Raw genomic sequence first — 15,358 nt, forward strand, 5'->3', positions numbered from 1 at the left:
GTCATTTTTTAAGATAGAGCTTTGCGGTTTTCGCGACCCTGTATCACTTTTTTGTAAAACTTTTAAAGCCACAAACAGAAATATTCTAACTACTTTTGTTCCTGAAATACAGGGCGAAAACGAAAATGTTCACTTTTGGAGATGTTATTAGTTCTCAGGCCCTGTATAAGATAGAATAAAAATGAAAACTGCTTATAATAGATATTTTTACATAAAAGTCAGTGGCGTATTTAATTTTTTTTCCCAATGCACTGTTTTTAAGATTGGGCACAAACTTGGTATTTTTTAAATGGAACACCTTGTATATTTTAACGTCAAATTTTTGCATTTTTTTTTCTGAATACATTGATGTATCACAACCTATTCTTTAGTAAATTTTAGCTTCAAAAATCAGAAAAATCCATATTTATTTTTGTTTTTAATAGTAGGCCATGAATTCTTACACACATGCATTTAATTATTACTTTTTTAAAACGCCATGTGATTTAAACCTGTTTATTTAACTATATTTTAAACATTCACTTAAAATATTAATATAAACATAAAAATGTTAAAAACAAAACAAATATATCGGACCAGGTTTAACATTAAAAACTAATTAGTAATTACAAGAATCAAATTAGAAAATTAATTACAAAAACCAAAAAAAAAACAACAAATATAAATTTAATAAAACTGTTCAAACTGCTGTCCATTTTGTCTTATACAAAAACTACATACAGTCTGTATTCGTCTTAAGGCATTTAAAATTATAAAGGGTTGCCTTTGTAAGTTTATGAATGCTTCTTCAGTTGTCGCTAGGAGTTCATTTATATTATTATGCCGATTTGCATACATTTTATTTTTTTAGTACGACCATACAAAAAAGTCCAAAACACTTAAGTCCGGTGACCTCGGGGGCCATCTGATTGGCCCGTATGTGCCAATCCAACGTCTATCAAAATGGGCACTTAAATATTCTCTAACTACCCTTGAATTATGAGCGGGCGCTCCATCTTGCTGGAAATATATTTGATGTCGCTGGGCTAAAGGTATGTCCTCCAGCAACTCTGGCAAATTATTTTGCAATATATTTAGATATCGTTGGGCAGTTAAGCTACCCTCAAAAATTGTATATACAATTTTAGTGCCCAATACAAAACAGGAAACACTAAAACCAAATCGGCCTTGTTGCTGTCGTTCAAAAGTAATATGTTGGTTTTCTTGATACCAATGTCTCGTATTTTGCCTATTAAATATGCCACTACTGCTTATATGGGATTCGTCAGACCATATTACCTTTTTTACAAAATCCGGATCTTCATTAGTTTTGGTTTGTAAACCAATTAGAAAATTCCAGTCGTTTAAACGGATCGTCAGGATGCAATTCTTGAATAATATTTATCTTATACGGTTTACATTTATGCTTTTTTAAATTTTTTTGCACTTTTGTTTTGGAAACTCCTATCTCTTCCTCTATCTTTCTACAGGAAATTTGGGGTCTTGCTTCCACACACGCTAAAACATTAATTTCGCCAGCTTCATTTCTATCAACATGGGGTTGCCTAGGTTTTGAATAGCAGCCATAATTTAAAAGATTAGATTTTAACCGGAATACCGTAGCCCGAGATGGCTGACGTCTTTCTGGAAACCTAATAAGATCTTTTTTATTTTTTGAATTTTGTAACAAAATTAAATAAGCTAGAGCTTTACCTATTTAAATATAATTGCTGCGCCGCTTCGACATTTTCGTTAGAAAGGTTTAAACATTTTATAATATCATACTTTTCAAAATTTTGGAATTCCACATTTTCACCGTCAGCCATCATTATTGATATGTATTGATTCTGTTTGTGACTTAGTTTCCATGAATGTAATAAACAAAACATTTTTTTATGCATGTGTCAAAGAATTCATGGCCTACTATTAAAAACAAAAATAAATATGGATTTTTCTGATTTTTGAAGCTAAAATTTACTAAAGAATAGGTTGTAATACATCAATGTATTCAGAAAAAAAAATGCAAAAATTTGACGTTAAAATATACAGGGTGTTCCATTTAAAAAATACCAAGTTTGTGCCCAATCTTAAAAACAGTGCATTGGGAAAAAAAATTAAATACGCCACTGACTTTTATGTAAAAATATAATATCTATTATAAGCAGTTTTCATTTTTATTCTATCTTATACAGGGCCTGAGAAATAATAACATCTCCAAAAGTGAACATTTTCGTTTTCACCCTGTATTTCAGGAACAAAAGTAGTTAGAATATTTCTGTTTGTGGCTTTAAAAGTTTTACAAAAAAGTGATACAGGGTCGCGAAAACCGCAAAGCTCTATCGTAAAAAATGACAGAGATACCCTGCAGTCTCATCCAAAATGAGACACAGTGTACATCATATTGTACTTCATGGACTGCTATAATAATATTTGAGTTCTAAATTGCAAAACACGCTGAAACAAGGTCAAGAAAATGATATCATATAAGAATAAAATCTATTTAGCTTTCTAAATAAAAAAATGTTTTTTTTTTTAATTCTATAAAATAATGACATTGCATTTTATATCAATAAAAGTTCTAAGTTTTTATTTATTTGGTCAAAATCTTAATTTATTCGCAAAAAGGAAAGTAAATTATTTAAAAAAATATGTAAAAAAAAATTAAAAATATGTTAATAAATTAATTTTTGTTTAATTTCTTTTTTTCATTTTATACAGGTTTTATACAGGTCTGTTGTATAAACATATATATTTTGCTATATATTTTAATTAAGTAATATTTAATAATATTGTAAGAAAATTAGTTAAAGAAACACTATGTAAAGATACAGACAAAAGATCATGTCTGCGAATATTTATATTATGAATGTCAGTAAGATATTTTAAGTTTATTTTAGAAATATGGTGGTGCTTTAAATTTCATTATTCTGTAAAAAAACACATCGAATGCATCTCTCGGCTATTAAACATATTAAGCCACTTAAGGTCAACTAATTTATGCGATACCCTTTCCCTACGTCTAATTCCACAAATAAACCTTATGCAAGAGCTCTGTAATCTTTGAATTCTTCTAGTTAGCGCAGTCTAAAAACGGTTTATACACTGTATCTGCATACTTAGAATAGGATAGAATTAGTGAGTCGCATAACGTTTTCTTTTGTTTATGAAATAAGATCTATGTTGATAAAGTTTTTTTGGCGTTGAGAAGGTTTGGCTTTCTTAAGCCATTTTGTAATGTTATCGGTGAACCTTAACTTAACGTCTGTCATAGGCCTTGATTTTTAATTGAGTTTTAGAAAGGGGTAAGTTCTGCATTAAGAACTAGTTGCACACGATCCAAAGCGCCCTTCTGCTATTATCATTACAAAATAACATTGCCAAACTATATTTATAATATGGGGGAATAAATGGCATTATAATTGCATAAAAAAGAATTATTAATGTTGTGTTTATCAGCCCCAAACGCTAGATTTAAGTTTGATAATTAAATTTGATAATACATTTTTATCGACTAGTGTAAAAGAAAATAATATTGAAAAACCTCTGATTAAATTCGGGTTCGTTTGTCGGAGGAGTAATATTAGATGTTAAATGACTAAACCAGTCGATAAGTTTATCGACTTTCTTTAGATGTTCGAGAATTTGTTTAACTTTGTAATTTATTATATTCAATAGCAAGAGGTGCGTGAACATCTAGATATTCAATAGATATTACAGTTTAGTTAAGGATAGAAACTTTTTCGTCAATATTTTGACGTTCATAAATTTGGTGTCAGGGTTCATTTTCTAGATCAGTCTGAAAACTATCTAAATTTAATCAAGTTATTTTTTCTTAAAGATCTGTGAGAAAACGGTTTTCGTTATTTAATTTATTTAGTTGTGAATTACAGTACCGTAAAATATGACTTTGGCGGTCTATAAATGACTCCAAATATCATTATTTTATTCTCAATCTTTACTTTAACCCATAAATGCTTGATTGCATCAACAGACATCAAAAGATTCGCGCTGTATAATTGAATAATACGTGTTCTGGATATATAAATCAACTCCACCACCTCTAGTGGGTCTTGTCTTACAAAGTTATAATATTCAATAAAAGTAGCCTGATCGTGAAAGCCCTGAGACAGCCAGCTCTCTGTTTTGCTAACAATACTGTTGTCTAGGTTTACTATATAATTCGTAAGAGTATCAACATTATTATGAACTGATCTCACAATGACATGAGCATACAACATAAAATCAACAAGTTATGATATAACAATTATAAGGCGAAGGTAAGAAAAGGAGAGGATGGGATATATAATATCTTAAAGGGAAAGCCTCCTAGCATAAAAAAAAATCTGAACCACTGTAGTGTAATAAACGTTATTCCTACTTAAGTGTATGAAAACCAAACACTGACCTATCACATTAAACTAAACAATATCTTAATAATCTCTAGCCCAATTTATACTTTTTGCAATTGTGGCTATTTTAATTTTTTTAAGGCTTTTATATAAAACAGGGTTTATTTAGTTAAATACAAAAATAAGCTTGTAGTAACAAAAAAAAAGAAGAAAAACTTTTTTATTTGCTCACATTACAAAAAGAAAAAAATATAGTAGACACTCAATACCGTGAACTCAAAAAAACAAAGGCTGTTCACATTATCGATTTATTCACGTTAACGAAGGTTACACTTTATGTGTACTAAACATTTATAATTACCAAAAGTAACAGAAACAAAACGTAATTAACATAACATAAAGTTCTTATTCTTACTTAAAAATATTATTTACTGTAAAGAAAAAAAGATACAACAAATTTCAAACTTTAAGAAATTAGTTTTTCTTAAAGAAGTCTGAAATTTTTGTTTGTTTTTTAGGTTGTTTTCCTTTTAACATCACAAATTTCTCTCTTAATTTTTTTAAGACTACAAGGTCATTTATGTCAATTTCATTTTCCTCTGCTGCCCACAGAATCGCTATATTAAAGGCATTAATTGCCCTATCTATTGAAATTTTATTTGAGGGTTCCTGCTCAACCTCATTTAATACTTTTGCTTTATCCGATTGACATTCTTCAATGTCATCCTCTGTCACACTGATTCCACTCTACAATGTCAGAATCTTCAAAAGTTCCCTAAAAAAAATTGTAATCCAAATTAACACTTAATATTCAAATATAAAATGACAAAATTTACCTGAGGTGTCAATGTGTGTAAAAGACCAAGAGATTCAGATATGGGTTTCTGAGCAGTGCTGTCCCATTGGTGTTTTAGGAGAGAAAGAGGTACATTTTTATTATCACTGTCTACATCATGTGTAGAGGGCACCACATTTAAAATGTTTTTCCAACATTTTTTGATAACAAGCAGACATTAAATTGATCACTGCATCTTTTATTGTCCGGTTTTTTAGGGCATCAATGACATTCGTATTGTTGGCCACTATGGATGATAGAAGACCTTTTCTGCAGTACAATTTTGTTAGCCTATTAACATTTTGATCCATAAGCTGTATGAGTGGGGTGACATTAGGTGGCAGGTACATGGTTATAATTTGTCCATTTTTAAATCCACTTTTTAATTCTTCTTCGGTTGGATGCGATGGTGCATTATCCAGAAGAAGTAGAGCTTTCAATGGCAGACCTTTATTTTTTAAGAACCTCTTAACCTTCAAAAAAATTAATATGGTTGTACTAATCATAAAACAAAACAATAGATAAGGAAAACTTACCTGCGGTACAAAAGAATAATGAAACCATTTTTTAAAAATTGCGGCAGTCATCCAAGCTGATTTAGAATGTTCATAGTCAACAGGACACTCGAAATTTTTAAACGATCTTTGTTTTGCCGCTTTACCAATCACCAATGGTTTAATTTTATGGAGCCCAGTAGCATTAGTGCAAGCCAAAAATATTATTCTTTGTTTCTTCAATTTTCTACCAGGAGCTGTTTTTTCTGTTGACAAGACAAATGTTTTTTCTGGTAATAATTTCCAGTAAAGTCCTGTCTCATCAGCATTGTAAACTTGATCCAATAAGATTCCAAGCTCTGCTGTTTTATTTTTTAGAGCCATTTTAAATGGGTCTACAAGCTCTGGTTGAGATGAAAGTTTTTTCCCAGAAATTTTTAAAAAACGAATTTCAAATATTTTTTTGAGTCTCTGTAACCATCTCTCACTAGCGGTAAATGATTTATCCCTTTCATTGAGCCGTGAATAAATGGATTTTGCTTTTTCTTTAATCATGTCGCCACTTACCATTAAATGTTTATTTCGTTGGTCAAGAAACCACTTGTACAGTCTTTTTACCATTCTTGGAAACTGGGAACCCTTTAGGGTTTGTCTTTTACCTGGTCCAACATACGTGTTTCTAACAGCACTAGAAATCAGTTCCTTTTTCTTTTTTATTTTGCAAATTGTAGATTTTGCCACACCATACTTTTCGCTAAATATGTAACACCTTGTCCATTATTTAAGTCTTGAATTACAAGAGATTTTTCATAGAGGGTTAAACACTTTGGTTTTTTAAGCGACATTTTGTTTAATTTATAAACGATCTAACACCAACACAATTTAAGTCACACTAATAAAAATCACTAAACTTTATAACCACTAAACTTCAAAACCACACTAACAGACAACGTAAACAAACGATAACAACCTGCCTTGCTTAACACACAATAAATTCACGGCGCCTATCGATTCGAAGAACGCCAAAAACAGCATATCGGGGAAGCACCGGCTGCTTTCGCCTACGTTACTGGCGAACTTTCGATCCAATTACATTTTTTTCCTTTAACGGGGGATCGTTTGTTCACGGTATACGGTGGTCAATGCATAAAATAGTGCTGTTTCCGTTATGCGGGGTTTCCGCTATCCGATATTCACACTATCGAGTGTCTACTGTAGCTTTCTTTGAAAAAAGGGTTATAGTATAGTATAGTAATAGACTATAGAGCAATACTTAAAAAGCAAATAACAAATAAATCAATAAGTGACTATTTATAAATAACAAATGAAGGCAGAATAATAAAACTTATTTACATAATAAAATGTTATTTATGATTTATGGTTAATTTATATCGACTTCCTTAAGTGTTACCAGTTAAGCATAATAACAAAATGCTACTGTTAACAATAAAAAAAAATGTACAAAACTTAAGTAATTACTACTTTTGCAAATGAACCAAAAAGAAAAAAAAAGATTTTGAATAAGAACATAAAAGTCACCTACTTGCATTGCTCACTTATTGTTATTTATTACCAGCCTTCACATACACAATTTCAAAATGACCCTTTTATGCCCAAACTTAGAAATTGCCGCACTTAAGCCAGTCTTGCCTTATTTAAATCCGCTTTCACCAAAACTCCTGAGTTTCATTTACATTTTCGCCGTTATAAGATTTGCAGCCGTTGCTTCGTACCGGTGAATGAGACTAGTATTGTCGGAGGCTGATTCGCTCGCAATCAATTTTTGGCAAAAACTCTGTAGGAAATGTTGGACGGAGCAACGTTTATATTTATGTTTTTGGTAAAGAAATCAGAAACGTACGTATTAATATTTTCGCCTTCTATGATCTTTTTTTAATGCGGGAAAACCTTGCCTTGCGCAGGCGATTGTTTTCTTCTTTTTTTTATAAAAAGAATCTATGTGATTGTCGAAAATCGTTGCATTCTGAAAAGGGCAGTGTTTGTAATTTATGAGGTATATTTTAGTGTAATTTATGAGGCGCTGCAATCATTGGTCTTTCGCATTTCTTCCAACACAATAATGGCGAGAACATTATAGTTACAAGGCAGCAAGCTCACAGACTTTTTTCACTAAAAATTCCTGACCAATGCTAGTTATTAAGTCACAACTGATATGTCGAATCGATTTATTATCAATATCAAGAACTTGTTTTTTTAAAAACATCTTATATGATAGATTATATAAAAAACAGTTTCTCGATAAATAAGAACTCTTCATCTCGGTGCTTGAGCAATTTAAGACCCAACGATTTTCTAAAGAAATTTTTGTGTAATAGAAAGGATACAGTCTATAGAACATAAAAGAAATTTGGATGAACCATATTTTGAACTAAAAAAATAAAAAAAACTTCTTACTAATGACGACATTTTCAAAACATTGCTATGCGAAAACTCTCCAAAATGTCAATTTTTCACAAGGATGTTCGGCAGTGTTGCCATACCATACCATACCATATAGTTACCATTTATAAAGTTTAGGTAAAAGTCGGCAGTTATTAATAAAGCTAATGATAAATTCTAGTTTTCACTTGGAAGAATTTTTTTTAAGTGAATTTCCGAGTTCAATCTTATTTTAATCGTATTACTAATAAATAATTTTAACAAGCACTAACTGATCTCTTTTGTTCGTTCTCAATATTTCGTCCTATATTTTAGTGACTTCTTCAGGAGAAACTACAAGAGAGAAAAAAAGTATGTAAAATATATATATATTTAAATATATATATATATATGTAATATATATATATATATATATATATAATTATATTAATATATAAAAGAATTGAACCAACAAAATGATGAAACGGCGAATGAAAAATTATTTTCCATGGTAGTTAAACTGCAAACAAAAGGACAATAAGTATAACTTACAACACAGAGTCAATTTAACATCTCACACATAAACAAACGTAAACAAAAAACATTTTTTTTATATTATAATTATTATTATATTCATATAGACACTGAGCAATACGACTGTACCGGTAATAACAAACATGACTAGTGATTTCGCTACTAAAAAATTTAAGAAAATTTCGTTGGGTCTCGGGATTCACAGTTAAGAAAATATTTACTATACCGAGTGTAAACTATTGTATTTTATCTTTGTGTATTCCTTCCTCTATTTTTCTCTCCATTTTATTGTTTTTTTTTAATTTATTATTTTCTATATATAACTTTCTTTGAAATGCAATGTTTAGGTAAGGTTTAAAATATTACTATAGATGTTACTTAGTTGGTTTGTGTCAGATTTATAGTTTAAAGAGGGTTTTGTTTTATTTATGTAATACATTTCCAAAAAAAGGCGGCTCTTATAGTTATTTTCTTGCTTTAAAATTTTAACTGAATTTTATATAATATATATATATAGATATATTATCTTAAATGTTACATAATAGATGAGGGATACTAGTATGTGTTCAACACAACCAAACCAAACCTAACTAAACCAAAAGCAACGAACTCGTACCTTATTCATCAAGATTATCGACATAATTTCAATATGTTTGTCACATTCGCCTACGCCTCATGAAACAAAATGTTAGATAACAGACATAATTTACTATTAGTAGTATATAAGTACTTGGGCAAAAAAATCGACATTTAAATAAAACTTTAAACAAAAGAAACCTCACCTGACATCTTTATGTAATAAAATAATATATAAAGAATGAAACCTAATAAAATAGTTTCATAATTCGGCAACTCTGTAATGGTTAGTTTGACTCTCCTGAATGGTTATGTGTGTGAGATGTTAATATTCTGATAGTTAATTATAAACGTCAACATTCCTAAATTAAACAAGACAATTTGCTGAACTGATCTTCAAAAAAAGTGTTGAGTTTTTAATCATTATATTTTATTTATTTAATATACGAATAATGTAAAAATATTTTAGATCAATATAAAATATATTAATTCGCGACAATACCATAGTATATTTTCAATATGTGTCCATAAAATTGAGAGATACAAAGTCAATGGTCTCTGACTATGTTTATTTTTTATTTTTTAAAAAACTATTAGGGCGAAACACGTGTAATAGTTAAAAAAATAATAAAAAATAAACATAATCTGAGACCATTGACTTTGGGTCCCCCCAATCTCTGAATTTTTATTATTAAGAGGTCTCTTTGAGAAAAATAAACTACTTTTTTAAATTTGTGTCCATAAGTAAATAGAAGCATAGGAAAATCATCATCCATATTCAACATAAAATTTAGTTTTTTGTGTAAAAAAATAGCTTCAATTTTTTTTTCTTTTAATAAAATAGATTTAAGGTAAGCTTCCTAAACATCCCCAAAAAAAATCTATAAACCATTGAGTCGTAAATTGCGCAATCTCCTTTCAGTTCTGCCAATTATAATAATGGCCATTACAAATTTCATTATTTGTATGTATTCCTCCTGTGTCTCTTATGAATATTTAAACGACTAATAAAAGGGGTAATATAGGATTTAATATATATTTAAAGCTACATTAAGAAAGTAGTTTTAGTAATGTAGTTATAGACATTCAACTGATGTTGTCAACCACTTAATTATTCAAGTGTATACTCAAATTGTTTTGATAAACAAAAAATTGGACAAAAATAGACCTAACATTTCTTTTTTCTTTCAGAAGCAAGCAATAAGGCCGCTTAAGAATAATGCAGTTTATTACGCTATAAAAACAAAAAAACCTCTTATTAAAAAAGACGCCGAGGTTCAGAAACAGGCGGCCATAGAAAGGGAGTTAAGGCTTCAGAAGACACTTTCTGAGGAGTGCGAAGACCTCGGAGTTGATGAGCCAAGTACGAGTGATTTGTTTCCTGAGGCAGATTTGCTTTTTGACACGAATCATTCACCCTCATACTATCAAGCCGGCCAAAAGTTACAAAGCACCGAGGCTAAACCGAAAAGTTCAAGTTCAATGCAATTTAGTGATGATGAAAATTCCGGCTCTTTACGCAATGATCTTTTCGAATACGTCGAGTATCAACACCCCCAAGTAAATGGAAATAATTCAATGATCCAATCATCTGGTTGCTATGATGCGACCTTACTTCCTAATTCTGGAACCATGTCTGAAGTCACGCTTTCCGATCCGATGTCCTCAGAGTATAGTGACACCACCCACCTTCTTAACAAATATAAATATAAATACAGTAATCGAAAGAAGGGAGAAAAAGTCAACCTTAAAGTTCCAAAACCACACCTTGATAATTCCCAAGAAGTAACGAGCACGGAAAGTGTATTAGACGTGGCACCTATTGGTTTGGAAACCGCCCAAGAGTTTCCAAAACATAAGTTGAAAGAAGATATCTTGGATCATAAAGAAGAAAAACTAGAACTTGAAGTCCCCCTTGATCACGAAGAAACTGTGGTGACAGAAACAATTAGAAGTCCTGAACCTGACCTCAAATATAGATGTATGATACATGGAGGCATAGATAGTAATAAAACATCAAGAAAATTTAGTAAAAAATCATGTCACTGCTTCAAAAATGGCTCGAAAAGCCCATGTAATATTGTTTCCCCCTTGAAGAAAAAACCAAACTCTCCAATATCCAGTCAAGAAACTGTAACCATTAAAAAGGTAGTTTCAAATAAAAAAAGATAGTGTAAGGGCAAGCGCAAGAAGCGAAAACATTACTTCTTTTAACACAAATAATTTGTAAACTAGGCCAATATTCAGACATCTGGATTTCAAGATAGGGTTGGAAGATTATTGAAAGATTACAGAAAAAGATTTTGTAATAAAAATATCGCCTCCAGAAAATATAAAGTATGTTGTTGGTGTATTTATGTCTATATAGAAAATCACGTGTATTGACATGAAATGAGAAAAAAAACACTATATTAATAAAAATATATATTATACATACATTTATTGTTTATTAATTACAAGGATCCGTGAAACAAGTGTATAGTATAATAAATATTTAAAAATTATCAATTTTAAGACCATCTTGTGACGTCTAGCGAAAGTTACTTTAAATATCGGCTTTATTTGCGAAAATATATAATGGGCGTATAGACTAAATTGGTTTCTGACGTGTTCGCTTTTTGAAGTCTGAAATTAATATGCAGTGTGTCTAAGATAAAGATGTCTATTATGGGATCTTGAAAAACAAAAGAGAGACGAATATGGTTAAATTAGAGAAAAGTTGTGCATTTTTAAGCCTAACAATAAGCCGTTTAGAAAGTTTCAAATTTCCGAAACGAAACTTCCTACGGATCGTACGGATATTCCTTTAACGCTGTTTTGTAGAGCTTAACAAGTGGCTATGAGAAAGTGTTTTGTTTATCCATATCTTTTTAAATACCGTCAGGACAAAATACTTTTTTTTTAAGGATATCTACCCGGAATTTTAAAACTTTCTAAACTGCATATTGTTAGGCGTGAAAATGCGTAAGTTTTCTTTATTTATGCTTGGTTCTTAAATTGAATCATCTTCGTATCTGTTTTATTTTCCAAGATCCTCATGATCGGTATCTTTAACGTGTACACACTGTATATATTTTTTTATTCATTCACATTTTAAAAAGCAAGGTGCACTCCGCCTTAAAAACCTTTATTCTGATATTGTAAATTAATTTTTTGACTGCGATTCAAATGAATAGTTAAAATAACTTTGTAAGATATTATGTAGTCTAATATATTAGATTTATTGTAATTTTTTAGGTATTGTAAATTAAACTTTGATAATATGATTTACGGCGATTGCTAGAGTTTGTTGCCAGTATTCTTAGGAATTTCTTCAGGATGATAAAGTTTAGGATGGGGGATGCCAAAAAATTTGCCCTTTGTTATTATAATGTTAATGATTTCAATGAAATAACCATTCTTTAAAAATTGTAAAAAATGCGAAATTTAAGTAGTACATTCTTCTGTAAATTTTCGTCAAATGTAAAGATTTTTAATATATAAATGTGAAATTTATCTTTGTAAATAAGTAAAATATAAAGATTTTTAGCGACTATTTCGCTCGTGGCTACGCTACCGGGCGGCTTGTGACATAAAATAGTATTTAAAAAATAGTTTAAAATAGTGTTTTTATATGGGGTGGATCTGATATTAGAAAAATGTTTTTTTTGTGGATTAAATAGTTCTTAGTGCAATATAGTGCGCTAGCTTTATTTATAATTATTGCCAAAAATTATTTATTATCTTTACGTTAATTTTTACCATAATACATTTCGGGCTGTATTATATTTGTATAAGATAATTTAAGGTTGGCCATATAGCTTCGTTTCAGAAAAAGCTTTTGCACAAAGCTTTTAATATGTAATAGATATGATAGATATGAGCAAATTTAAGGGTGGTGGCAATCGAAGCTCTGTGCTTCAAAAAAATCCCAAATTGGCGGTTGTCCACGGTGGCTGATCTGATATGATTATGTTCAGTTTTACCATTGAACATACAAACAATACAATACATAAAACAAACCAATTCGCATTACTCTTTTTACTTTGGAAAGTATTAATGGATGGCCACTAGCCTAATAGTAAAAAACTTATTCATTCTAATATGATATGGTTTTTCTTTTAATTTAAAGGGGCAGTTACTGTTAATATTTTATTAATATTTATTTGTTCTTGTTTTTGATTATTTTTTTTTGTTGTTTAGTTTTTACGTAATATGTCTGTAGAAAGTATGAAAAAAACATATTTGGAATCAATAATGTCCAAAAAATTCCCTTTTAAGAACGTTTTACGATAGATACTTGCAGACATAATGTTACACTTCCAGATGATCTTCATCTATTTTTGAGTTAATTTGTTTTTTCCTTTTTTCTATGCTTCACGTCATATCGCAATCAATCAACAATAGATTTGGAGAACACAATTTTTTTGTTCTTATCTTAGTAGCTTATATTCTTATTAAAAACTATTTAAAACCTTTTTTTGCTGCAAAATAGTTAAAACTTTGGTGAACATGGTATTTCTGATGTATAAATAACTTTTATAATTGGTTATAGATGCAACACTTTGTAAAATACTGTGGCATAAAAGATTTGTACCTAAATAGTGGTTTAATACACACGTTATTTTAAAAATCGTGGTCGTTAGGCTAGCATTTATATTTAAAAAAAAAAAAAGATCACTTTTGAATTAATAATCAGTTTCACCCATCTTAATTTATTTCTTTAATTTAGTTATAAATCAGTTTATCCTGTATCATTTCCTGTATACTAATTAATTAGGTAGTATACATATTTTTAAATAATAACTGTAAAATACCACTATGTATGTTTTTTTTAATTGTATTTTTCAAATAAATGTTCTTTCAATAAATAAGTTTTTTTTTCCTAAAAAAACTATTTTAACATATATTTTTTTAATACGCTTAATACACGGACACATCGATGTACAACTCAAATCATTTTATTAAGAGAAAGATCTATATAGGATATTTATGAGAACTGGCCTCGATATATCGCATCCTAAAATGTTAAAAGAGTAATGTAAAATAAAAACCTAATGTTAAATAAGGGTAAAAGTTAGAAGACATACTTTTGAGAGACTAAAAAAAAATATATTAGCTTAATATTATTGACGCCGAAATTTTCTCATAAAATTTTATTTTATTCGAAAGAAAAAATACTCAAATCGTGACACTTTTAGAACAAAATATTTTTATCGTACAAATAAACTAGTAGAATATGGAATACGCAAAGGAAATTGGGAAAAACTTTGTAATTATTACTACAAACTGTTATAAGATGCGCTCAGCGTAACAGAAATATTCTGGGTTCATCAGTCAGTGAGTGGTAGTTTGTTAGTTAATTAATGAGAAAAAAATTGAGGCCCGTACTGGTTTTCCAAAATACAAAACAAAATGAACTGCAGATCAAAACCAGAAGATCCTTGTTTAAAAGAAAAAACATTAAATTGCTCTTTAATTACCCTTTATACTACCTATTATATACCCCTTTATAGATTTCACCCTGACTGGCTCCACTCATTAATTAGGCTTGGTTGCGGATCACGAATTTAAAATGGAATAATGAGTTTACAATAAAAAAACAAACAGGAAAAAGATGAAGATTTGCAAATAACCTTAGAACCATGAAAGGCTAGGATTAGCATGGAATTGTGGGCCGTTTGTTTGCTTGCAACAGTGATGATGCTAAATGCTTATGTAGAAATGGCAAAAAAAACACTATAATATTATAAAAATTTGTCAGTTATTTTAAAAGGCGCAAAATAACTAACATACTATTCCTCTTTAATAAAATATGAAGCATTTTCTTTTCATAAAATATGATAGATACTCTAAAAAGAATAAAAACATTCAAAGTTAAATGAATGTAGATAACGCCCCTATATTAGAGAAAAAGGCAACAACGCCGCTCGATCGCATTGTTGATTCGACCGACACAAGTAATCTTTACCAGTGACTTTAAATTATAAAAAATATTACCGTTTATGAACTCTTTATGCGTCTTTAACGTACTTCATTAGAGTAAAGGTACTTATCTAATAAAAAGCATTTTTATGGAAATTAAATATTTTATAATTATTATAGATTTCTTAATAAGTTTTTATTATTCTACGTTTATAACGACCATTGTCCCGTGATACGATGTGATGAAAAAATCAGTATTTACTTGTGAAAAGATCGGCCTCAATCGCCTTTTTCCCATGATACGGCAC

At 29.7% G+C, this 15,358-nt stretch overlaps 1 protein-coding gene across 4 annotated transcripts in view; it reads left to right on the forward strand.

Moving 5' to 3' along the window:
• LOC126748101 (uncharacterized) overlaps positions 1-11,582 on the forward strand; it is a 54,639-nt gene extending 43,057 nt beyond the window's left edge. For 3 of the 4 annotated variants that reach the window (XM_050457099.1, XM_050457101.1, XM_050457103.1), the window contains one exon: positions 10,338-11,582. In XM_050457099.1, coding sequence (XP_050313056.1) covers positions 10,338-11,318 — 981 coding nt within the window. In that variant the 3' untranslated portion in view covers positions 11,319-11,582. The remainder of the gene's footprint in view (positions 1-10,337) is intronic. The other variant, XM_050457102.1, reaches the window with a different exon arrangement.
• The last annotated feature ends 3,776 nt before the right edge of the window (positions 11,583-15,358 follow it).

The sequence above is a fragment of the Anthonomus grandis genome, chromosome 22 (genome assembly GCF_022605725.1).
Source record: "Anthonomus grandis grandis chromosome 22, icAntGran1.3, whole genome shotgun sequence".
NCBI classification, from domain to species: Eukaryota; Metazoa; Arthropoda; class Insecta; order Coleoptera; family Curculionidae; genus Anthonomus; species Anthonomus grandis.